Source organism: Amborella trichopoda, chromosome 1 (genome assembly GCF_054954075.1).
Source record: "Amborella trichopoda isolate Santa Cruz 75 chromosome 1, AtrichopodaSantaCruz75HAP2 v2.0, whole genome shotgun sequence".
In the NCBI taxonomy this organism is placed as follows: domain Eukaryota; kingdom Viridiplantae; phylum Streptophyta; class Magnoliopsida; order Amborellales; family Amborellaceae; genus Amborella; species Amborella trichopoda.
This window is the reverse complement of record NC_142336.1, coordinates 42,744,102-42,770,967: the sequence shown is the minus strand read 5'-3', so window position 1 is coordinate 42,770,967 and position 26,866 is coordinate 42,744,102. Positions and strand designations below refer to the sequence as shown.

The 26,866-nt window shown below is 44.0% G+C and overlaps 1 protein-coding gene across 1 annotated transcript in view; it reads right to left on the bottom strand.

Annotated features, from left to right (window-relative positions):
* Positions 1-26,127, bottom strand: part of LOC18425678 (coatomer subunit zeta-1) — a 30,273-nt gene extending 4,146 nt beyond the window's left edge. Inside the window, exons 1-2 of the mRNA XM_011631077.3 lie at positions 26,023-26,127; positions 25,781-25,825 (exon numbers count right to left, since the gene is read on the bottom strand). Of these exons, the coding sequence (XP_011629379.1) occupies positions 25,781-25,789 (9 nt within the window). The 5' untranslated portion in view covers positions 25,790-25,825; positions 26,023-26,127. The remainder of the gene's footprint in view (positions 1-25,780; positions 25,826-26,022) is intronic.
* Positions 26,128-26,866: the final 739 nt, after the last annotated feature.

Sequence of the window (26,866 nt, the reverse complement as noted above, 5' to 3'; positions counted from 1 at the left end):
TAGAACACTCGGCTCGCTATCACTCGCTACTTGTTACCACTGGCTGCTCGCTGGCTCGTAATCACTCGTTGCTCGCTAACGCTCCGCTCCTCGAATCATCCTCCCTGGTGCTATAACCTCAAATATGATCGGGAGGACAGGGAGAAAGGGGCAAAGGATCCTAAAACGGTAACGGCGAGGACCTGGTGGAAAGACAGACAAATGAAGGTTGCGAAGCTTCTCTCGAAACAGAAGCATTTCCTACTGCTTGCTACAACAAACGAGTGGAACAGGGGGAAAGCCTTCACAGAGCAAATCAATGAAAGACTGCACTCAACTCGGACAGAACGGAATAGAGGTGATTCGCCTAAGAGTCCGTGGTTGGTTCGAAGGCTGGCCCTAAAAAACCAGTGATCTATCCTGCTCTATACGAACCGACTGTCTTATTTCGAAACAAAGCAGGCTGATGGTGTGTGCAAAGAAGCAAGCAGGGCTCCGCGTTCATTATATCATATCCTAATGCTCCCTGATCCGGGAGGGACATCAACTCTTGTCCAAAAGAGTTCGCAGCAGATCAAGGCAAGGCAATAATCCCTAGGCTACGCCTTGGCTAGCCTAAGGTGGAAGGGACGGGCGGGTTAGGCCATTTACACCGCGGGAAGCCAGCCCACTCTAGTATTGCACTTTACTAACTCAAGTCAGGAGAGAGTTAAGTCAACTGAAGTAGTGGCAAAGCCAATAGAGAGCCTTGCCTTGAATGAAGAAGAGGCGGGCTTTCTTTTACTGCTTTTTCTTTTCAGCTTCCAATCGGCTATCCATGACTATTTTCATACAATACCTCTGGGCTTTAGTGCTATATCAATACAGTACCTTTCTATTTTATTAGTAGTGCTATCTAGATGAGTACCCATAAACCTATCAATACACCAGTGCTATAGAAGAGAGATTGGCTATATACCAAATCGGGCGGGGGGCTCTATTGGCTGGCTAACCTTTGATCTGATTACCCTAGTAGCTATCAATGTAATCTCTCATATAGAAAGAGAGCTAGCAAAGAAAATCAATCTTAATAGACTAGCAATTGGTATTGCTATAGGTAACACTAGGCCAGCCAGTGCCAAGAAGCACAGAAAACACAATTACGTGCCTTACCTCGTATTAGAGTTTCTCCTTTGATACTCCACCCCCTATTGAATCAAAAGACTTTCTTCTCTTCTTAAATGAGACAGGTATAACGAACCGAACTTGTCTCCACATTGGATCAAGAACATGATAAAACCACCACTGCTACGAGCTTGGTCTTTCCTCTCCTCCGAAAGAAAGAGGAAGGAGAGCACGATCAAGGAGAGGCCAAGAAGCACAGAAAACACAAATATGTGCCCTACCTCGTATTAGAGTTTCTCCTTTGATACTCCACCCCCTATTGAATCAAAAGAGTTTCTGCTCTTCTTAAACGAGTCAGGTATAACGAACAGAACTTGTCTCCACATTGGATCAAGAACAGGATAAAACGACCACTGCTACGAGCTTGGTCTTTCCTCTCCTCGACGAAAGAAAGAGGAAGGAGAGCGCAATCAGGGAGAGGGAGATTGGCGTATTGCCAAAAGGCTTGACTTTTTATCCTCGTTTTTGAAACATGGTCTCAACCAACTAGATGAATGCTCACACCGCCATTCTACTTAGTTTAATGGAGTTGTGCTGCCATCCTTTTCAATTTCAATTTTTCGATCTGTTCGGCAAGGATGTTCTCTTGCACTGGCCCTATCTGTTATTGCTACCAACGGACGTTGTGGGCTGTATCTTTTCCCATTAAGAAAAAAAAGCCTAACCTAAGAAAAGGGCTTCGATTGTCAAATCATCGCCAACTTCTTCTCTCTCAATTTGCTGATGACACCAATTTGGATTTGAAAGCGGATCCTACCTCCATCTCCGCTACTCAAGAAGCCCTTGAACTTCACTCTATTGTGCCCAACAACAACACGTGGAGCCAGCAAGTGTAGAGGTAGCGAAACGGGCCCCAGAGTGCGTTCTAGGCAAAGATGCTTTTTGCCACATGTGTTACCACAAATCAGAGGCTTTTTTGCTCTCCTCTAAGGACTTCGTTACCTGCTTAATGTTCAATGGATGGCAAACTTGTGCCGGGTATCCCATTTGGACAACAACTGACTTTTTGCCAAATGTGGGTGGCTTGAATAGAGTGAAACAAGAATTGTGCTCTTGGAAAGAGTTGCGCCCTCAAGATTTTTTGTGTGCTCTCGAACCTTAGAAGCTATGCTTCTTATGTGTCAGCTTGGAGCCCTTCCAAGATGGCACTCCTGCAGTTGGAAAAGCTCAGTAGTCCTGTGGGGAGGCCCTTCTGGGCATGGCTTTCATCGAATGAATTGGTCAGTATGCACTTCAACTAAGGACTAAGGAGGGTTGGGTCTTCTTTCTATAGAACGCCAGGTGATTGCTTTAGTTGGTCAATGGTTTACTAAGGCTATTACGGGACAGGCCCGGCCCATGGAAAGTCTCGTTTAGGCAAGCAATTTCCTCTGTGGTTCCATATGGGCGTCAAATATGGACCGATCTTACAGGATGTGCGTGCTAACTAACTCACGGACCCTCTTCAAGCCATGTGGAAGAAGAGGGCGACTAAGACAACACACATGGTGTAGCTTGGTTTGGCCATGAGTAAGGGCTGATCCTTCCCTACCATGTCACTCTGGTGGAAGCCACATATCCAGATAATCACTCAATGGGAACTACTTTCACTCGAATTGGACCAATCTTGTATCATCATTCCATGATGACTCCGCCAGAAAAGTTTGGTTCTATTGCCAAAGAGTGGTACTCGAAGACTGATATTCAACATGTTGATTCCCTTACTCCATCTCAAGCTCGTTTAGCTGCGCATACCTTTCTTCCATAAGAGTCTGATCTGAAACATCATCTATCTTCCACTTCTTCTTGGAGGTGTGATTGAAACTGGCATTCTCGAAAACATCTTTGAACTCTGTTTCTCACATGTATCAATTACTACATTCCCCCCTCCTCCTGTAGCCAAACTTAATCGCTTATGGAAGTGAAGATGGTTTTTTGGTTTCATAACCTTTTCTTTTATCGTGCACCCATACATTTTCAACTCAAGTTTGTTTTATGGTTACTTGTGCACAACGACTGAGCAACTAGGTAGAGACTAAGACATTTCGAATCACACGAGACCCTTGCAACTATTGTGGACACAACTCAACTCTTCGACAAACATTTTTGTACTGCCCTAGAGCAAAATCAATATGGAACTAGGTTTTCGACAGGGTCTTCTTCAATATGGATGTTGTTCGACGTGATCATGTAATCCTTTCCACCAAAACGGGAATTTCCCCTCCTCAATGGAATCTTTTTCGAGTACAAGTTCTTCTCACTATGTGGAGAACCAAAAATCAAGCTCATTTCGATCAGGATATCTCGACAATGTGACTCACCAAAGCCTTTGTTGTGCTCTGCTAGTGACACTTGTTCGACAACTCGGGGAGATGTTTGGGACAACTTTGACACTGCTTTTCAGAGAAAGGGTAGCCGCGGAAACTCTTCTCAGAGCCCCTACCTCAAGCTATGCTATTCACCTTGGGGGTTGGCAAAGACTTGGTGCATACCCATTTATGAAGTAGTTCGCGAATCTCATGTTGTGGTTTGGAATGGTCCATGGAGGGGCAGGACAACTTACTGAATCTTTAGTCCCTCACCTGATACCCCTTTGATTGACCTTACAAACACTGGACAAGATTGAAAAGAGAAATGGCTTGAAGATGCACGTTGTATGGCTTTAGGGGCTAATCGTGCATCTCGTTCACTTTTTTTTTAGATCTAGATGATGGACACCCTATTGCACTACTAAGTGTTAAACAAGACCGCGTAACCTTTTAGTTCATTCCGAACTGATGAAATAGGAATACCGCAAGGTTCATCGCTTTCCCTTATGGCGAACATTTCTCTTCGTTCAGTTGATTAAGCGACTAGAAGGTGGACAACGGACAAGCTCGACCTCCAACTAAAGTTCGAAGTGACGAGCCGGTCACGATCGATAGGGATGGATCCTAGTCCCCCTCTTCGATTTGAGGTTCCGATACGCCTGCCTCAGCATTTGGCATGACTTTGGTTGCCAAAGCCACCAAGCGCTAATAGAGCTAGTGCTGCTTGGAGGAAGAAGGGAAGCCTTTTTTTTAACAAAGAACTTCTTCTTGAACTCACCGCCCAGGTGGATGAGGACAGCGAGCGCTGTGGAGGCAAATATGCCAAAGCCATATCTTTTTTATAGATCATGCATCAAGTTCTGACAAATTGTATGAAGAAGGAGCTTGGATGAAAAAGCGGTTGAGGGGAAGATCAACTTCTTCCTGTGGCTGCCTTGACCTTCGTTACTGCTTGCGGGCGACGGCCGATAGTTCAGTGGGGAGTGGAGTGGCTCTATCAATGATGGAGGGGCTCACGAAGCTATCAATGAATGAAGGGCAGCCCTGGGTGAAGGTCTTTGCTCATGGCAGAGGGAGGGTAGTGGGCGCATGAGCGAAGGAAGAGGCTGGACACATGGCAAAGGGAGGGTGGGCGCATCGGCAAAGGAAGAGGCTGGAACCACTGATGAGCTTACGCCCACCGCCAAACCGACGAAGCTGTTGGGTGCTGCTTTGCTATTCGATATATGAACCAACCCAGCAGTTCTCAAGGCTCTGCTGCTAGTAGATAATGAAGTAGCCGGCTTTGCTATCAGACAGATAGCTCATTCGGTGGAGCAAGAGCTCATTGAGTGAAGGAAAGATGCATGAGTGAAGCTCTCGGTAGAGAGCCTCGCTATCCGCCGGGGCTTCGCGCCTATGAAAGTTCGGGTGAGAGCGGTTCGGCTATAGAGGCTCAATTCGGGTGAGAGCGATAGCAACTTAGCTCATTGAGTGAAGGAGAGCTATAGAAGGTGGTGAGAGCGTAAGCAGCTCTCTTTGCTCATAGAATGGGTGGGCCCGAAGGGAAAGTGGCTCGGTGGATGAAGGGGAACAAACCTTGTGGGTGGCTCGCAGACAGAGTGAAGTTGTTGGGCTAGCCGCCTATTGATTATGTTCTTCTATTCTATAAGGAAAGCCAGTAGCGCGTAATCAGGAAAAGCCATAGGGCATAGATGTTGAAGGTTTGTGCCTACTTGTCTGCGAAGACCGAATAAGCCCCCACTCACTCTCAGTAGAACTCTCCTTAGATGCTGAATTTTTAGTCAGTTAAGCCCTTCGAATTCTACCTCTTCCTGGTCGGGCGGGCCTATCGTGCTGAATCTATGATTGCTCTTTCGGCTTGCCTGATTGTGAGTCAGAGTCCGTTTGGGCCTAGCCCCGAAAACTTGACCGACCCTTCGTCAATTCTAGAGAGGTCTTGACGATTCTTCCGAACTGCCTAGGCCCAGCCCAGTCACAGGATCATATGAGAACGTCGTGCAGTTGCTCAGGTGTCGTAGGCCGGCAGGTCAAAGAACCAAGCCAAGTCTTGTCAAAGCCCTCGTTTTAGAAACGAAGAAAACTACAGGGAAAAAAAACAAACCAACGAATGCAAGCAAGAAAACGGATGCGCTAACGCTAATGCTAGCGCTAGGCTAGCTCTAGCTTCTTGAAAGAAAACGAATGCGATAACGGCAACACTAGGCTAGCTCTAGCTTCTTGCAAGAAAACGGATGCGCTAACGCTAACGCTAGGTTAGCCCTTGCTTCTTGCAAGAAAACAGATGAGCTAAAGCTAGCGCTAGGCTAGCCCTTGCTACTTGGCTTTTGAGCGAAGACAAGCAAGAAAATGGATGCACGTTAGTGTCGCGCTAGCCCTTGCTTCTTGTGAGAAAATGGATGCGCTAACGCTAGCCCTTGCTTCTTGCTTTCGAGCTGTAGTTTGCTGGCTTTGACAAGACTTGGCTTGCCCTCCTAGCTTTTGCTTCGCAAGAGCAAACTCTTCAATGAGGGCTTCGACAAGACTTGGCAACCACAGGCTCTGCGTACCGTTTTCTAGTTGCAACCACGTACCATTTATTAGTCTTTCGTTCAAAATCTTTTTGGCTTATTTCGTCGTATTACTACTGAAATACGCAAGCCCTACTTCCCGAAGCATACGCAAGCCAATTAGTAACCGGGTAGAGTGCACCTTTGGTACTTCAGTAGGGCTCGCGTACTTCAGTAGGGCGAACAGCCCTACTGAACTATAGTTACTTACTTTCTTTCTTTATAGTACCAAAGGCGAACATGCATTCACTGAAAACCCTTGGTCTTCTATTCACCGGCCTGTAGCTACACCTTCCAATAGCTCAGGTGGCCCTTGCAAGCACGAAGAGCTTTAATGAAGTTAGTTGTTTGCTGTCCAGAAGGCTTATACGAAGCAGCAAAGCTGAGCTTTTCAATTCGCTAGCCCCTGAGCTATCGCTTTCAGCCGGCTATTGATAGCTAAGCTCCCCCGCTTCGTGCGTGCTAGTTCGAATTCGGGGTTTATTTCCCCCTTTGCTTTCTTTACAGAGAAAAGCGCTTAGTAACCGGTTAGCCTTTGCTGCAGCTTTGGCTCGGTTGCCCATCGCTACCCCGGTTCCCAATCAAGCCCTTGACAACAAGGACCTTGCCGTTATACAAGAGACCTCGCCATTATGCAAGAGACCTACCCAGCTCATCGTTTATATCACCAATATAGAGGTTTGCGTCAAACTCGAGCAGGTTTGTTCCCGCGCACAGAATATCATATGTAGGAGAAGCCTATCCTGCCTCCTGGACCCGGACGGACCGTAAACCGGTCGAGTGGTGATCGAAAAGACTACCGATCAAGAGTAAGTCGGGCAAGCGTCCGCAGGGAAAAACTATGTACAAACCCTTTCCTCCTTATTCGAATACCTTCTTTCTTCTTTACAATGTAATCGTTTGTTTCTCATTTTTGAACATGTCTATAAACCGGACTTCGATTTCTCAATCTTTCCTATCCTTATTGGCCGGAATACGTGTGGGGTCTTCAAGGAGGACGGCACCACGTCACTCAATGACAGCAGTTCCAGGGAAGCAATTGCGAAGCGATCGTTACGATTTGGCTCGACGGAGAACAACTCCTCATGCAACGAAATCTATGTTATCAGAGGACTACAAAAAGAGCGCACGACGGCTGGATGACGCGCCAGCCTTCTACTTCCCTTCCCTATATATAACCCTGGAGGCCGAGAGATGGAGGAGAACTACGATCACTTTCTGGAGGAATGAGAAAGGGGGAGGGGAACCAGAGAGATCAACCTGCGTTTAGAACGCCAGCAGTGCGGAACGAACTAATCCGCGATAGGCAAGTTTTTCCAAGGGACTGAATTGTTACTTTCCAAAGATGCTTGCTGAAAATCAAAGAAAGAAGGTCTATTTTCCCACGTAGTTCGTCGGTCAAACCAACGATTCTAATAGAGAGTTTCTAGTGAGACTTTATGCAATGAAAGAAGAACCATCCCTTTCTATTTGTCCTGACCGATAGAAAGAAAATTAGGCCCCAAAGAGCCTTTCCTTACCACTTTAAGGGTGGTGGTGAAGGGGGTTTTACATACAACCAGGGCAAAGTGGTTGATGATTGAATCTCAAAGGCATTCTTATCATTTGATATAACCAAGTCCATGGCCTATTTCGGGTTCACTCAGAGCTTTGGCAACCACCGTAGGAGGTGTGATGTAAATGAACCCATTTCAAGGGGGTGCAACACTTCTCAGATTTGGCCTTCTCTTTATCCTATATACCATGTTCGTATGGTGGCGCGATGTTCTACATGAATCCACGTTGGAAGGACATCATACCAAAGTCGTAATTAGGACCTCGATATGGTTCTATTTCGTTCGTCGTATCGGAGGTCATGTTCCTTTTTGCTCTTTTTCGAGCTTCTTCTCATTCTTTTTTAGCACCAACGGTAGAGATCGGAGGTATTTGGTTTTAGATCCTCGGGAAATCCCTTTTCTTAATACCCCAATTCTCCCTTCATCAGGAGCTGTCATAACTTGGGCTCATCATGCAATACTCGTAGGGAAGGAAAAACGAGCAATTTACGCTTTAGTAGCTACCGTTTCACTAGCTTTAATATCCACAGGGTTTCGAGGAATGGAATATTACCAAGCACCTCCCACTATTTCGAATACTATTTATGGTTCTACCTTTTCTTCAGCAACTGGCTTTCATGGTTTCCATGTGATTATTGGCACTCTTTTCTCGATCATATGTGGTATTCACCAATATCTTGGTCATCTGACCAAGGAGCATCACATTGGCTTTGTAGCAGCTGCATAATACTGGCATTTCGTAAATGTGGTTCGGTTATTCCCATTTGTCTCTATCTATTGGAAGGGAGGTATATGAAGGAATGAAGAAGTGGATTGAGGAATGAAAGCTCGAAGACAAAGAGAACCGGGATTTTTCAAAGAATTACTGCTGCTTTCTCAACCCCTTTGATTATCATATCAAAAGTCTCTTTCACTTCCCTACCAAATCTCTCTTTATTCTAGCACATAAATGTATGGATCGAAGAGATTATGGCAGATCATATTCACCAAGAAATTACCCGAAATTTGATCTTGGTTTATTTGAGATTGTTCTTTTTAATCGTAATCAAAGATGTTTTCTTGTCTCTTGTTTCTTTCCAAACAAATCGAAGAACTTAATGGATCAAACTAATCCTTGTTGGCTGCTTACAAAACATATTGGCCTTGCATTGCGGAAGGAACGTTATGATAAGGAAGCTGAGACTGAGAGCAAGCAACCTCGTTTTGCCGTTCCCTTCACGGCACGGCCCTGCTCGCCTGGAGCAATCTTTGATTCATGGCCGGCGACCAAGGCACAGATCGGTCCGAGCGAGCCTTGTCAGTCAGGCGACTTCTTCTTGTTCTGACAAACCACCGAATATTATCATGACTTATCCATCCGGGACGAGGACAATTCTCTTTTTGAGCTGTGAGAATCAACACCTTGCTTCTACATTACATGGTATAAACCATTAACATTCCCGTTTGAAAGAAGTGTCAATTAAGCTTATCCTTCTAGTCGAAGAGCCATTTGCTTGTTGCCAAACCAACCCTGTTCGCCTTTTGATTGAATCAAAGTAGGGCGAGCAGAGCCCCCCCCTATAAAAGAAAAAAGGGGGGCTTTGATTGAAATGCTATTTCACAGTTCACCGCCAGAAAGCACTCGTGGGGGCGGCTTCAATCTTTTTTCGCATCCCGGGTGTAAGAAAAAGTGCTTTCTTAGAATGCTGCCCCGCGCTTTCGACCCGACATGCCTATTGCTTACATTCGTTCGGTCGAACCAGCCTTCTATCTTTCGTGGCTGCACCTTGTTTCAACAAAGTTCGCATAGGGATGAACTTCTACCGCATTAGAATGTCCCTGATATAGGAGCTTATCAAGGAGCGCCGCCCTGCCAGGACCTACGTACTTGGTACATACAGCAGACCAGATTGTGCTCGCTTTCCAGTGTTGCTCCATGGCTCTGGAAATGATAACACGCTGCCCACCCTCAGTGACCAAAACGAATCGCAAGCCAAGCAAGAAGAAGATTCTACTAACACACTAACCTTAAAGCACTCTAGCAACAAGCAACCTCCGCCATAGGAGCGAGTGCTTTGATGCGTAGCCAAGCTACACAAGCCAGTGGCAAGGCAAGCAATGTTTAAGCTAAGTTGAAGAGGGCTTTGACCAGACTTGGCCACTTGCTTTGCTAGGACAAGCTAAGCTACCACTGGAGCTACACTTACAATTGTTTAAGGGACTTGATTTGTAAAAAGCAAAGCACAAGTTTGAGAGTGCTTTGCTTTTTGACCAGCACCCTGCCATGCCAATAGTTAGACCTTGCTACCTAGCGTAGCGATAAGATGCATAGCACTCAAAGCACTCGCTCGGTGCTCGTTGGCTACACAAGCTCGGACCGATGACTCAGTTGTTAAGTACTGCACACTATTTATTATAGTCTAGGAGGATGCCGTCCCCCCGGGACTACCAATAGCTTCGGTTGTTGAATATCATGCAAGTTAGGTTGTGGTTGTATTGGCTGCAAGCAGAACGTAGGCGCTGCTGTGTGTTGACCATGCACTCTCGCGTCGTATAATGTCGTATGTATGTATGATAGAGGTGGTGTGGCAATCGATCTCAATGCAAATGGTTATCCCCAAGATTCAACGAATGAATGAAGCTATGATCGTACCCTGTGGTGAATCGTTCCGTAGGCAGCGAGTAGAGTGCATAAGCACGAAGTGAGGCCTTACAACACTCGTTGGTATAGATGATGGTCTTCCTTTAATGTCTCCAAGCCGGCCATAATATAATAGATAGGTGAAGCAGCCGATAGCATGTAGCTTTGTTCTCGCCTATCGATATATAGCAGGTTGCTTCCAAGCTAAAATTGAAACTAAATTGCTACTTGTTTTTCTTGTTATTGATAGAGTGGTATTCTCTGCCCCTATCAAAAAAGTAGAGGCGGAAGAGAGAAGGAAAGCAAAGAATTGACAAATAATTGCTGACACGTTGACTGCCTTTGAGACTAGAAAAGATAACCCAAGCGGTCTAACCCCGGGGGCAGACCCCAACCGAAAGACGCTAGATGAACTAATGGCAAGCGAGAGAAAGAAAGCAGCAGGACTGCCTTGCCAGGGGAGATCTCCAATGAGAATAAAGACTCTTTTTGGGCAAGACAAGAAAGGAACTCGCCCTTTGACACCAAGGGATAAGAGCAGATTGTTGGCGATTACTTGGTGAAGGGAATCTATGAGAGAGAGTTCTCAAACCAGGTTCCGACCGAATAGAGTGCAGAGCTGTGAAGACAGTGTAGGCAACGAGCAACCTCTACCATAGTTGCGAGTGTTTTGATGGCTACAAATCTTCTCGCATGGCAGAGGTTGCTCGTTGCCAGAGTGCTCGCTTGGATTTGCATCGCACTGTTGCAGAAACAACCGCGTTGGACTGGATGAGCAAGCATCTCAGGAAAGGAAGAGTTCAAAGCCATGTAACTTGGAACTGAACTGTAAGCTTACTAGTAAGACAAACCTTGGCTTTGGTAAGCTTTAATATTATTATATAGGTATGGTTGCTTACAAGACAAGAGCTAGCTTCTAGATGTTCATCGATTGAACATATAGAAGAAGCAACCTACTATCTGGCCTCTGTACCAGTAGTGGAGTGGCTTGCTACTCTCAATCTTCCTTTGAAGATTGAGCAAGGCAAGGGATAAAGAAGTTGACAGGTAACCCACTACCGGTCATATAGAGCACTTCGCCCGCCACCGCATATGTAGAAAAAGAGGGACCGGGGAAGGAAGAACAACCGTTTGACTTTGGCACATGAGGTGGTGGGAGTAACATAATGGAAATGTATCGGACTGCAAATCTTGGAATGACGGTTCGGTCCTTGGCCTCAGGGAGTGGCGTGCAACACAGAACTTTAATCAATCAAATGGCATAGTATAGGGGGCTTTCCTTTGTTAAAGATCCAAAGAACAAATTTTGTCACTTTCAAAGAAATGCAACATGAGTTGCAAGGAGCTTTTTACGCTTCAATAGAAAAAAAAGATTCGAGAGTAGAATACGCCCCATGGTCGATCGAAGGTCCTGTGCCACTGGAATGAAAATCTTACCATACCAATTCAGCCTAAGGGCTTTTTTCTCTTGCTTTGCCAGTGGTAGCCAGGTCTTGTCAAAGCCCAAAAGAGGGCTTTTTGCAACTTCCAATTGTTTAGGGTGCTTTATTTGCAACACAACACATAAAAGCACAAGTTTGAGAGGCATGCGATGCGATGCGAGAAAACTACAGGGTAAAAAAGCAAACCAACGAATGCAAGCAAGAAAAGGGATGCGCATTAGCGCCCCTGCTTCTTGCTTTCGAGCCAGGGAAGACAAGCAAGAAAAGGGATGCGTGTTAGCGCCCTTGCGTCTTGGCTTTCAAGCCTACGCTTGCTGGCTTTTTGCTCTTGCAAAGCCCTCTAAAGCGAGTGCTTTGATGTTGCAAGCCCCAATTTGATGGGTAGCCTATGCAAAGCAAGCCAGTGGTAGCAAGGTCAAAGCAATTGTTGAAGAGGGTTTTTTGCTCTTGCGAAGCACTCTCAAACAAGAGCTTTGCTTCACCTGCTAAGCACTCTCAAACAAGAGCTTTGCTCGTTGCAAAAAAAGCCCCCTAAACAATTGTAAGCCTCTGCTACGCGTCAAAGCACTAGCTTCGCCCCAGCCGCAAAGCGATTGGATGTGTAGCCTATGCGTCAAAGCACTCGCTCCTTAGGGGGTGCTACCACTGGCTTGCTCATCACTTGCCTTGCTATGCACACAAGCAATTCGCTCCTTAGGGGGCTGCTACCACGGGCTTTGCTCGTTGCTACATGGAGTAGAATGAACGAGCTAGGGATGATCGAACCTCGGAGCTCTTTTCGCCGAGCATTTCACCCTCTTTACTTCGCTACGCTCAGCGGCTCATAAATAACCAATTTCTTCTTTGTTGGGAGAATAGTTCCAATGGTAGAACAATGGTCTCCAAAACTATAGGTTAAGGGTTCGAATCCCTCTTATTCTGATCCAACTTCGTGGAGGCCCCTCTTCTTCATTCCTTTGGGGGGGGGAGTTCGCAACCAAAGAAGTGCTTGGACCCGACCCCTTTTTCTGTTATGGCCGAAGCCCAACCCTACAGCTAGAGCTAGAGAGTTATAAAACACCCCGCCTGTCATGGCAGCATGCGTCTCTTCTTTTGTATATACAACTCAGAGGTAGTAAGCCTGTTATGCGGGCTACAATCTGGATTCCTCCCATAACCTAAGGTTTTTATGCCCCAGCAGGTGTTCTTTAAAGTAGATAGCTTAATCCACCACACCACGGATTTTGGGGGTCCACACAGATCTGCCTATTCAATTCATGAGTAGGCTGCCTACTGAACCAAACCAAGGTACAGTGTCGAAATTAGGCAGTTTCGTAGACCCTTGAACGCCATGGAGCAATTAGCAGCCTGCTAGTCACTTGAGCTAGTAGGAGCCTGCTAGTAGCTTAGCTAGTCTTAGGCGTAAGTCAGGTAGGAGCCCACTAGTAGCTTTAGCTAGTCTTAGGCGCAAGTTCAAAGGTCTACAACTATTCTAACTGAATGGGTTTGTACGAAAAGAAATTTCAAACTCCAACAAGAGTGGAATGACTCAGAGGTAGTAGCATGTTATGCGGGCTACAATCTGAATTCCTCCCATAACCTAAGGTTTTTATGCCCCAGCAGGTGTTCTAAAAAATAGATAGCTTAATCCACCACACCACGGATGTTGGGGGTCCGGACAAATCTGCCTGTTCAATTCATGAGTAGGCTGCCTACTGAACCAAACCAAGGTACAATGTCGAAATTGGGCGGTTTCGTAGACCCTTGAACCCCATGGAGCAGTTAGCAGCCTGCTAGTCACTTGAGCTAGTAGGAGCCTGCTAGTAGCTTAGCTAGTCTTAAGCATAAGTCAGGTAGGAGCCCACTAGTAGCTTTAGCTAGTCTTAGGTGTAAGTTCAAAGGTCTACAACTATTCTAACAGAATGGGTTTGTACGAGAAGAAATTTCCAACTCCAACAAGAGCGGAATGGGCCGGCTCGACCCTAAGCTCCTCCAGCGAGATTTCCCCCTTGCTCCTCAAACGAGGTTTGACTCTCGTTCTAGAACTTGTCCCGTCTGGGATATCACACATCTAGTTTTCATACTAATCTTAGGCGGTTTCCGATTAGTTACTCGGGTGCTTTCTTTATTATACCCATCGGACAGCAGCCCTTTCGAGGGTTCCTTAGGCAGTTTTTTCTTTCTTCACTTAGCTTGGAGACTTAGAACTGGTATGTTCACTACAACCAAAACAATTTGCGGATTCAATGACTCACTTAGAATATGGTACCCGAACTATTTCGCGGAACGGTTTGGGCTTGCCACAGCGACGCAAGCCTGGACTTGAATCTGATTGGGGATTAAGGAATCATTGTTTTGCCACGCTAACTGGTAATCTTCATCCTTAAACCGCATCTACGATGTGGCGGTACTGTTCGTTAAGTAGAGAACGAGTCCACACCCTTCCTTTGGTGCGGTGTGCAGGTTCAAGTTATGGGAGTCGAACCCAACTCTTCCACTACCCTCACACAATCGATCAACTACGACTGAGCAAGCACTATGCTATGAGCTCGTCGTCTTCATCAACGCTTCGACCTCACATCTTTCTTTGTTTAGCTTTCCTATTACCATGAGAAGTATAGTATAGGGTGGTTCTGTAGACAAGCAATGCGTCCGCTTGCTCCACTAAACTAGCTTCACTGCACTCACTGCAGATTTAGGAATCCCCTCATGGCGTGGCTCCAAGAATGAAAGAGCGACTCAACTCCTTGCCTTGACTAGTTGTCTCTTCACTTAAGTGTAGAAACATGATCCGATGTTTGTGAAGTCTACATTCGGTCCTTCCAAAGCTTCGTCATTCCGTAGACTCAATGTAGTAGTTTTCGGGCAAGTTCTGCACTCCACCCACTTGAGGAGCAGTAGTGCGCACCAAAAACGCCACTCGCCGAACGCGAGTTCTTCAGTAGCAGGGTATGAGCTCGTCGTCTTGATCATCGCTTCGACCTCACATCTTTCCTTGTTTAGCTTTCCAATTACTATGAGAGGTATAATATAGGGTGGTTCTGTAGACAAGCAATGCTTCTGCTTGCTCCACTGAACTGACTTCACTGCACTCACTGCAGATTTAGGAATCCCCTCATGGCGTGGCTCCAAGAATGAAAGAGCGACTTGACTCCTTGCCTTGACTAGTTGTCTCTTCACTTAAGTGTAGGAACGTGATCCGATGTTCGTGAAGTCTACGTTCGGTCCTTCCAAAGCTTCGTCGTTCCGTAGATTTGAGGAGCAGTGTAGTAGTTTTCGGGGCAAGTTCTACACTCCACCCACATGAGGAGCAGTAGTGTGCACCAAAAGCGCCACTCGTCGAACGTGAGTTCTTCAGTAGCAGGGCCTTCGTAAATTGGGCTCTGCTTCTTCAGTGCAGTGTACGGAACTGCTCGGAGTGCTAGACGATGGACTACTTCTTCAGTGCAGTGTACAGCAGCAGATAAGTTGAACCTCGTTCCTCAATTCACGCGCTGCCAGTGCTTATAGATAGAGGGGAGTAGAGTCAGTGAAGTGCAGTGAAGCATTTTTAGCTAATCAATCAACCAGCCCTACTACCTGAACTTGCCCAACCCTCTTTCCTCCCTTTGCTTGAATTGGACCATACCATGTAAAGGCCTTAACACAGGCGCAGTTAGCCCTAGCGTGAGAGATCCTCAGGTCGGTCCGTGGGTCAGATGCTATGGTGAATCGTTGGGCCTTTGTGATAAAGATGCGAAGGTCCAGTTCGTAAGGAAAGAGGCTCGTATGTGGATAGAAGAACAATCAATCCCCATGACAAGAAGCAAGAATAGAGGCTGGGAAGCATTTTTGAAAGCAACGAATTTGATGTTTTCGAGGTCAACCATTTAAGCATTTCTTTTGTTATATCGCATTCTAGCTGCCAATAAGGAAAATCAAATTATGCTTTCTTTCTGTCGCTTTCGAGGCTATGGGTTTTTTCTAGTTCTCCATAGCACTTGTAGGGAATTTCTTTTTTCTCCATGGACAACTGTAGAAACAAGCTATGCTTTCTCTATTTGACTTTTGAACTACGAACTACCGCGTCTTCATTTTACTCCAACTTTGTCGTTTCTTCTATTTGTATTAGAAGCTACGAATTTAGTTACTTGTAGCACCCATAGCTACCGCGTCTATCGGCGCTACGATTTGGTGCCCTAAGTCCATTAAGGAGTTGCCTTTCATCGTGTATCTTTTGCGAGAGCTGAAATGAATGGGTCGGTTGGACAAGTGGCAAGAAATCCTTGTTGAACAAGTTGTTTGTTAACCAATGAGATCAGGAATCAAGTAGGAAAAGGGAGACGAAGGAAGATTCTATGGAATCGCCCGAGTCCCAAGCAGAAGGCTAAGTTGACCAAGTCCAATTGTTAGATAGGAAAAGTGTGGATCCTTGTTAGAAAAGAGACCAAGTCGAAGCTAGCAAGCAAAGCAAGCCCCTAAGTCGAGCAAGTTTTGGCCAGCCAATCACGCACCAAGGTGGAGAGCAAGTCAGTGCGGCCAGTTAAGTCAAGGAAGGAATGAACCAACAAATATGGATTTTATTCATAAACAAGCTCCTGTCTCCGAAGAAAGTGGATAAGGGAATTGAATGCGAAGGAAAGAAGCTTGCAGTGGTAGTCATTGTTAAGTAGGGTTCCTAGAAAGCGTTAATCTCAAGTCTGTCGGAGAAAAACGAAGGGAGATGAAGGAGAATGGCCCGAGTCAGCACGTTCGAAACAACTACTCTTGATCTAGGTAGTTGTTGTTCCTACAAGTGACAGTCCCTGTAGCCAAACAAACCACGCAGAACCAATAAACCAAACTTGAAAGCAAAACCCCTAATGGAGCCGTACCCTTGTCGTCGCCTCGATTTGGTCGATCCTCACACTACGCTGTCAGTCAACAAAGGCAGAGAAAGCTGGTCAGTCAAGCAAACAAGATAGCTTTGAGCAAATCAAACAATCGGATCAGGAATAAGTAAGCAAATGGAGCCAGTTTAAGGAGGAGAGTCAGCCCTAGCTAACGATATGCTAGGCTTGGGAAGAGTCCTGACTTTGCTGTCACTTTTCCACAGACCTCGAGTTCGCCTTAGCTTGAGAGATGAGATTTGGTGCTCCGAGATGCTGGGCTTGGTTCCTTGCTTGCTGACTTTCACATGACACTTGCTTTCCGCGCTTAATAAGGACAGAGCTGAATCGCCTTCATTTCATGTAACACAAAGGAAAGCAGTGCAGTGGCTTCTATTGCTTCTTCTCTCACTTCCCCCCACGCCTGTTATCCAAAGTTGACCAACCCCAAACTCTAATGAGATGGTTTGGTCAGCGAGGAAAGGAAAGGAATAGGTAAGAAAAGCGACCTGCCAAAAGCGAAAGGAAAGGTCCTAAAAAGGGAAAGGCAAAAGGCAAGTTGGTTGACAGGTAAGATTGGAGTGAGAGCTTGACTGGAGTGAGAGCTGAAAGTAAAGGTGACAGGTTGGTTCGAGTCGAAAGTGGGATCATTGTTCGAGGGAGGTAGGAGAGAGTTAATTGTTCAAGAAGCGCTAAAGGTGCAAGAAGGAGCTCCACTTGCACCAAGTCGAACGACGAAAGGGTAAACTCTAACACTCCCAAAGTAACGACGAGGAGCTGGTCGCTTAGAAAGGATGGTCGGCTAACAGGGAAAGGGTGACAGGAAAAGTTAGGTGCCGTGTTAGGTCGATAGTCAGAGAACTCAGAGGCGAGTGATGCTTTTGTGCATGCTGCCATCGTCGGACCTAGGGTATGATTCCTTTGATTGAAGTGGAACCGGACCTAACTTACGGCTTGGCTTGGCTGACTTCGTTTCAAGCTTGGATTGGTCCTTTCTTTTATGCTATGTTCATCTCTCCAGCTAAGGCGAACACAAAAGCGAAGTGAAGGGAAGGGACACCAATCAGGAGTTGAGAAAGCTGCTCGACTCTATCTAGATGGTCATGATTCAGTTCTCGCAAAAGATACACACCTGAAAGAAACTTCCTCCACTGACTTCTTTAGAGCACCAAGTCGTAGCTCAACTTTGACAGGCACAAAAAGGCCTTCGGAACCTACCTTACTGAAAAACAACTAATACAATCAGGCCGCAGTGTTAGAAATTTATGGCACGCTTCTTACTATGCACTTGTCAACCCTGATGCTCAATGCTCAATGCGAATCTGGTCCTCCAACCGAGGAAAGATGCAAGCGGTTCAAGCTCCAGCTAAAAAGAATCCTCTGAGGCGAAGTCGAAGTTTATATAGGAAAGGAGACTTTTCCTGCGACGACAGGCAGGACGAGAAAAGCGTTGAGTGAGCTTTAGAGGCCGGACCAAATCAAAGCCCTCAAACCCTTTTTTTAAGCTTGTAAGTCAGTTTCAAGTAGCTGCATAGACAATTAGAAAGCCTCTGACACACCTGATTGACTTTGTAGTAGCTTGGACAAGCTACAAAGCTACCGCACCTTCGCTCCCTACGTCGCTTCGGCTTGGTGCTAACAACCTTGGTTCCGACCCGAACAAGGTGGAGTGGCTGGAAAGGGACTAGTTGGAGTGGCAGAGCACCTTTTCAAAGCGGCAGGCCATAAGAACGAGATGCTGCTTGAACTTGAAAGGAAGGGAAGGGAAGGGTTGGGCCAGGGTTGGTTTCTAGGGTTACGCAGAGCTTGTTTGGCATTTATACCATTCATTGGACAGTGTAAGTCAGCTTCAAGGGATGGGACTTTCACTCTACATCGCACCTTCGGCTATTGTTCGATAAACATCAAACTCTTTGTGCCAATACAAAGAAAGCAAGAAAAGCCCACTAAAAAAAAAGACCTTATAGGCCCCGCAAACCACGCAGAGGCCTTTCTGCGGTCCCCCTAAGAATGGTTAATTCTAAGCTATTTTCCTTTATTCCGAGACCGATGGTTGTACGCCACTTATCTCGGAGAAAGACTTGCTTCTACGCTTATAGGGTTGGTCCCCTAAAAAGAAAGGCAAAGGCAAAAAGACAAATTGGAATACAGGCATGGAGTGGATTGCTTCTGAAAGGCACGGGTGGCTGGAGTTTGAGATTGTAGCTTCAAGTTAAGTTATTCGCCTAATTGGTGTGAGTCAGAGCTGACTGACCTGTCTTCCTTCCCTCCGTCGGTGCCAATGACACTAAAGGAGCTAAAAGAAAAGTGAGGACGGAGCGGCGATGAAGCTCTCGCTCCGGTAGACTTGATATTAACGCTTGTAAAAAAGGGACGAACGACGGTGCCAGACTTTGCCTCTGAGGCCTAGCAAAAAGGCATTGAACTGGCCTGCCTCTCGATGATTTGGAAGACCTCGTTTACGTTTGTAAGTCAGTTTCAAGTAGCTCCATAGACAGCTAGAAAGTGTATTACATGCATGATTGACTTGTACGTAGCTTGGCTTGGACATGCTACTACGAAAATTCAAAGCGAGAGGTAGATTTTTCTGTTCTTACCTAGCTGTATTTGAACTATACTAGCTATAGTAGAGGCAGTTCAGTAGTAGTGGTAGGGCATAGCTTTTGTCTCTCAGGTAGGGCACAGCACAGCAGTTGTTGTTCTCTTCTCCGTTGCATAGGCATAGATGGGGTAGGCAACTCAAGCAAAACAGAACTACAGAGCTAACTCAATACAGAGCAACAGATTCGTACACACATGACACATTGAGTAGCGCATCTCAATAGCTAACCGAACTCAAGAGTAGCGCATCTCAGTATCTACAAGAAGAGATAGCTGCAAGACTAGAGAGCTTTATAAGCGGTACGTACACACATGACACATTGAGTAGCTAAGCCTCGCAGGCGTAGGGCCTTGGTCCTTCAAGCCCATAGATCGATGAGTGCCGCGTCTTTAGGTTCGTTGCTACAAGAAAAAAGAGGTAGCTACAAGAATAGCTTCAAGAAGAGCGGCCAACTCAAGACATAACCTACCTAACCCAACAACAGAGCGAGCAAAGCAGTAAACTAAAAGCAGTGCACAGAGAGCAGTTCCATACTAGTGGTAGGGCTATAGTTGTTCTCTCTTCCTTTCCCTAGCAGTAGTAGAGCTAGAAAGAGACAGAGCTACAAAGAGAAGTGCTTTTAAGGAGCTAAGCAAAAGAAAAGTGATGAAAAGCAGTACAGTAGATCAAGCAGTAGCGGCAGTTCCGTAGCTTTGGTAGTCGCACTCTTCTCTTCTCACTTGCCTGGAGGGATTAGCTATAAGCAACAAGAGTTAGACAAGAGCTAACTCAATACAGAGCTAACTAAGCAGTAGCCACCTTCGGACAGAAGAGCACCTAAATAAAGAGCCAACCATCTTACGAGTAAAGAGCTAACTATTTAACGAGTAGCATCTCTTTAGTGTCTAACCCTCTCAAAGTTGTATACAATGACCTCAAGCTACAATGAGAAAAGGTTTTTAAAGGCCTCTAAACGCTCTTATACCGAGACTTTTCCTTCTTTTTTTATGCTTAGCTCAACAATCGTAAAACAGCAGAAATGGTAGCTTACTAACATTGCAAGTAGTTTCCTTTGATAGGATCGCTTTATTGTCTGAAGTAGGTCCCTAGCAGGTATGTCTGAAGTAGGTCTCCTCTCTTAGTAGGTCTAGTATAGTGGGTGTCTGGTAGGTCTCTTCTTTGTCTGATAGATAGTAGGTATGTCTCTTCTCTTACTAGGTCTCATATCTTTAGTAGGTTTCTTTTCTCTTTTGTAGGTCTGTAGCTAGAGTAGCTCTAACCCTTTCTAAAGTAGGTCTACTAGTAGGTCTGTAGAGTTGCTCACCCTTCAAGAAGTAGTTCTTCTTAGGGCTTTGTCTTTTCTCCTTGCGAGTTCGTTCTTCTCGACAATGGAGCAAGTCACGACTTTTTATTCTCAACAATACAGCAGGTCAGCTGTATCACTTTAGCAAGTGTATCATTTTTCTAGCTATATAGATGTTGTATCACTTGAACTGCAAGTGTATCGCTTTTCTAGCAGCTGTGTAACTTTTCTACAGTTGTTGAACTTTGATACAGGGGTATCCCTTTCATAGCATAGCAGGTGTGTTACTTGAATAGTTGTTGTATCACTTTGTATCGTCTCTTACCAACACCTTATCAAGTAGTTGTTCTGAGAAGGTTTCCCTTGATCCATGTTTCTTCTCTACAAATGGTAGAGCACAAGTCAGCAGAGCAGGTGTATCGCTTTCGTAGTAGGCCTAGCAAGTAAGTGTATCATTTTCATAGCAGGCCTAGCTTCATAGCAGGCACAGCTGTAGTAGTAGCTGTAGCAGGTCATAAGCAGTTGTATGGCTTTGTATAGCTGTTTTATGGCCATTGTATGGCTTTTCTAGTTGCTTTATAGGAGAAGAATGCTTTCTAGCTATAGAGTCGTTGTATGGCTTTCCTCGTATGCTATGGGAGTTGTCTGACTTTCATAGCACAAGTAGTAGTAGGGATAGGTAGCTACAAGTAGTGCTTGAATGGAAAGAGTTGCTTTAGTTGTTCTTTCAAGAAGGAGTGCTTGAAACAAAGCTACCCCTTATTAAGGCAAGAGTGCTTGAAGAGAGAGCTACCCAAAGGAGGAGCTGTATATGCAAGGTCTAAGCCTTACATATAAGTCTTTGTCTTCTAGGTACCTCCTCCCCTATTATTCTTCCGCTGTAACAGCTGCCTCGCTAGTGAAGGGTCTTCCAAGCCCTGAGCAAGTTGAGTGCTTAGCACTGCATTAGTAGCACCACTTGTACCACTTGCATAGCATATCGGTAGTAGCTACAGGACAAAGAGCTAACTCAAGAACGAACTAGACAAGAAAAGTCCTTTAAAAAGGTAGAGCTACAAGAAAACATGTACCGAGCTAACCATCTAATCTAAGCAATAGCATCTCAACTCAAGGAATAGCTTTCCCAACAGAGGAAAGAGTATCTATCTACTCAAAAGGTAGTAGACAAAAAGAGTACATCTACTAACGAGGAGCTACAAAGAACATCTTAAGAGGTAGCCAACTAATTCATGGAGTAGCAACTAAGTAGCTACAAGAAGCAAGAGGTACAAAAGGAGTGCACTGCTTTCTTTCTGTGCAGTAGCATTAGAAGTGGTAGGGCTGGTTTCTCCCTTCCTTTCATAGCGGTAGTTCTACAAAACGAGATAGCTACAAAAGAGTATACCTAAAGGTAGAGTTACTCCATCTCAGGAGTAGACATCACAAGACAAAGCTGTCTAAAGAGCAGCACATTTAGACAGAGCTAGACAAGACTACACCTAAAGCAAGAGCTAACTAAGCCAAGAAGAAAACCTCAAGAAAGAGGAGCAAACTATCTAACATCTAACTAAAGAGTTGCATAGAAGGAGAGAGCGGACCACAAGATAGAGCGCTATAAGCTTCTTCCAGGCCTCGCAATGATCTTTTTTTGAGAGTTTCCCTATTTGCATGATAGACAGGCAACCAATCCCAGAACAGCAGAAATAGTAGCCCACTAAGGCAAGGGGTGTCTTTGATAGGAACGCTTTGGTGTCGATTATCAACACCTTATTTCGAGTATCAACCACTAGCAAATAGTTGTTTTGAGAAGGTTACCTTGTGAGTTCTTGCTTCTTGAAAGTAGCTACCTCCTCTCAAATGCGATAGGTAGTAGCAGTAGTTGTTCTCTTCTCTCTGGCATAGGCAACTCACTCAATACAGAACTACAGAGCCAACTCAACATATAGAGCTACAAGTACACCTGAAGAACGAGCTAACTAAGCAAGGAGTAGCATCGTAACTATCCCCATCTCAATCAAGAGTAGCACCTTTCCCATCTAAAGAGTCTCATCTAATATCTAATGGTAGAGTCAGACCACAAGATAGAGCAATAAGAGCAGTGAGTGCGTAATAAGTAAAAACAGTGGCGAGCGCGTTTTATAGGGGTAGCGAGTCAGTCTCAAAAGAAAGCTATCACTAGTTCCATTGCCTATACTTTATAAGTATCTAAGAGTCTAGGATTTGCTAGTATCATCTATACTATCAGACCGAAAAAAGTACAAGTATACTATAATAGATGATACTCTACTTATTATCTATACTACTTTACACTTAAAAAAGACAATTAGACTAATAAAAAACAGAGGCTTCAACTGCCCGCAGAGGCAGGCCCTTAAAGCCTTGAAGATGGAGGAGGAGCAAGCAGAGCCACAGATGGGGGCCTTGCAACAGCTCAATGCCATTAGGGCAAAGGACAAGCCCACAGCAAGGAAGCTGATGTACGTCGTCTCGATGGCCAACAACAGACGGGATGTGGTGGCCTTGGTTGACACAAGGGCCACCCACAACTTTGTAGCTGAAAGGATGGTAAAGAGGCTGGGCCTCAAGCTCGGAACGGCGAGATTCAGGCCCGAGGCTAAGCCCATTGCTGGGATAGCAAAGGCGGCAAGTGTCAAGTTGGTTCGGGAAGACTCCATTGTAGTGTCCGATTGGATACTGGTACTTCCATTCAAATCAGAGTAATCGAAATTGATGGGGTCCTTGGATCCTTTATTTTTCTTTGAATCTTTTCCATTTTGATTTCTACACGTCTTTTTTTAAGGGGGTCTACATCCATTATGTAGCATGGGAGTTATGTCACATACAAAACTTAATAGTACACCACTTCTGCAAATGGCTTGTAATGTTGCATCTCTTCCGAGACCAAGGCCCTTTATCATAACTTCTGCTCGTTGCATACCCTGATCCACTACCGTACGAATAGCATTTGTTGTTGCGGTTTGAGCAGCAAACGGTGTTCGTCTTCTTGTGCCTCTGAATCCACAGGTACCCGTAGAGCACCAAGAAACCACCTGCCCACGTACATTTATAACAGTCACAATGGTATTATTGAAACCCGCTTGAACATGAAGAACTCCTTTAGGTATTCTACGTCTATTCTACGTGAACCAATACGTCCATTCCTACACGAACTAATTCTTGGTATAGGTTTTTTCCTCTTTCATTATCTAATAAAGATGAGTCAAAGATATACAGATAAATCCATTTCATGTCAAAAATAGATCCTTTATTTGTTGGGCACCCTGTGAAGTCCTCTTTTAGAGATAGAAAAATTACCCCTGTCTCTGTTTATGTCTCTGATTGGAACAAATTACTATAATTCGTCCTCGCCTACGAATCAGTCGACATTTTTACAAATCTTACGAACAGAGGCCCTTATTTTCATATTTGTCGCTCCTACTTAATTGAATTCTGAATTTCTTCCAAGGAAGAAAATAAGAAGTTTCTTGAACTTTTGAGCCTCGATATCCTTATGGAATAAATGAAAGGAATTTTTCAGAAGCCGTGTATTCATTCGATCTTTGTTGTTTGCGAAGCCTATAAATAATACGTCCCTTGGTTGAATCATAACGACTTACTTCAATTTTCACTCTATCGCCTGGTAATATCCGTATAAAACTACGTCGGATCCTTCTTGAAACATAACCTATAACCAGGTCTCCATTATCTAAGCGAACTTGGAACATGCCATTGGGAAGTGATTCAATAATTAAACCTTTCATGAATTAATTTTTGTTCTTTCATTCTCGGTAACCCCCTTCCTTGAAGTATCAACTAATAGAGGATAAGTGGTATTAGCCAACTTGTCTCTCCTCTCTTTTTCATAAAAGAAATAGGAAGTTAAGGATAAAATTCATATACCATAAGGGTTCACCATATATAACATAAAATCTCTCCTCCAATTCCTTCTCGCCGAGCATCTCAAACTGTCATTATACCTCGAGAAGTAGAAAGAATTACAACCCCCATTCCACCTGAAATCCTAGGAATTCGTTGATAGTTGGAATAGATTCGTAGATCGGATCTGCTTATAAGTTTAAAAGTCTTTCTATATGTCCCTTTCCTATTCCTTCTATGTCGCAGGGTTAAAACCAGGAAAGATTTGTTGTTTTCCCAATGTTTCCTAACGTTTTCAATAAAACCTTCTCGTAGAATTATTTTAACTATGTTTTCAGTTATATTGGTAGAGATGCTATTTGAACCCTTCTTGTTTTTTCCATGTCGGCATTTCTTATACAAGTTATTTTATTGCCATTTACTGCATCAAAAGGTCCTCATAACATACATAAATGATTCCTAAAAGGTAAACTACATGACGCCACAATATTTAAACATGTTAAGCTTTAGTTTCTTGGTTAAGATGTAATCATTAACCACAGAAATATTGACTCCTCAAACAAGCTCTTGAGTTAATTCAAATCATCCCCCAATGATGAAATGGAATTGAAGCTATGATCTTTATTCCACAGCTTCATACTCTATTGCTTTTAGCAATGTTAGATATTCACATGCACCCTAGTTACAAGCTGCTTCCAAACTTCATTTGAACATCAACCATTATTAAAGATGAACTTAAATAACCACGAAAGTTGACCATTACCTCAAAAAAACATAAATAACCACACACAATAAAATACTCTATCAATATCAAGCTCTTTACATAAGCTAAAACTCAACTAAGATCAAATCTATGCAGAAAACCACTCCTTGAATTAAAATCTTTCGCCCATATCAAATTTAAAAATGATAATTGAGAGATGTGAATGCAAGTTATCAGAGAGAGAGAGAGAGAGAGAGATGACCATACATTTATACATTTGCATATCTTTTTTCAATTTTCCTGTAGCTGGAACCCAGAAACCTAATGCATAGGGATCCACAGATGCCTATGCTCGATGTGTGAAAACTACCTTTCCACTTATGAAAACCCAGTAGTATACATTTGAATTTTCAATATGCAAGGCGATTGCAGACACAAGGATCATATATCATGTGGACAAACTGCATTAGAAGTTGATGAGATTCATAATCCTCAATTAAGAATACTGAAAAGCTACTTTGATGAACTAATATCAATACAAGCTTCTCGTCTAAGTGGAATAGACAGAGATCACTAGGTCATAAATCAAACAGATGAGTCAACCATCCTGCTGATTGATATAATGAGCTCCCCGTGCAAATTTTTGAAGAATTAGTTTGTTTGCTATGCACGAATAACTGTCTTTAATCAAGCATTTGTTCCACTACCGCTTTAAAAATACAGTTTTCACCTCCACATATTGGACCATAAATCTAGACAGACATATATGAATAAGATCTAGAACAAAAAAGTGGAAAAGGAAAGACCAGGAGAAACAAATCACTGATCAAAAACAAAAACACTCTGAGCAATCAGCATATAAACAAGAATAATTTCCCTTAAACTGGAGGTTAAACAAAATCCAGCGAACTCACCAAAGCCATTTCTTATAATCGGCGATGAAGCCACAAATTGATCAACTGAAAATACAAAGAACGTACACGATATTAGTTTAACCAAACCAGATAAATGTAATTTGTGGATATTACAAATTCATCACAAAGGCTCAAGGAGAGAGAGAGACAACGCATCAGATCCAGAGAGCATAAATTTTTTGGTAACAAATTTAAAATTTATCTTAGAGAGAAAGGAAAAGGAGGAAGAGAAATATGCATACTTGAGGATTGTGAGATTGACGAAGCCCGAGAGACAGATCCACGACAGAGAGGTGATATTAAACCGCTGAAACGAGGTGAAACCTTCAAAATGCCCGCCTTTCTTTGGAAATAGCGAGTTTATTCTCCACCTATAATAGGCATAGGGAGGAACAGGAATGACGAGGGATTGAAGGAGGAGAAAGGGATTTGTTTAGCTTAATGGAAAAAAAACTTCCTTCCTAAATTTTGTTTACACCTTTTTTTTTCAATTTCAGCTTTTTTTTTGGCCAAAATTACTTTGATGGTAGTCGTACTACCATACTACATGTCATATTTTATACGGTATTTAAAATATCATAATAATTTGAAGTAATATTACGGTACTTTAAGACCGTAAAAATCTAACCATGTTATATGGTATTTTTATTTCCGTAAGAAGTTGAATTTGTATTACGGCACTCAAAATGCCGTAATACTATTGATTCTTTTATACCCTAACCCGAGAGCATCTTCTCCTTTACAACTCTATTTCTACTGTTTTAGGGCTCTATTCTTCCTCTCCACTTCAACATTTCTGGCGCTCAATCTCTCACAGGGTCTCTCTCTCCCTCATTTCCGTCACCTCGTCAGATCTTTGAGGTAAGTAATCTTTCCCCAATTTTATGTTTTTGAGTATTTTACAGTATTTCAACCAATTTAGGATAAATACATCATGTATTGCTAATTTTAGATTTATTTATCTCCCTTTCCTGGTTTATTATGGGATTTGGCGCTCTGTCTCTATACAATGTTCACATGAAATGGTAAATTGACATGAATCTTCATGATTGATTTTTTTTTATTATTATCTTGTTCGCAAAATTA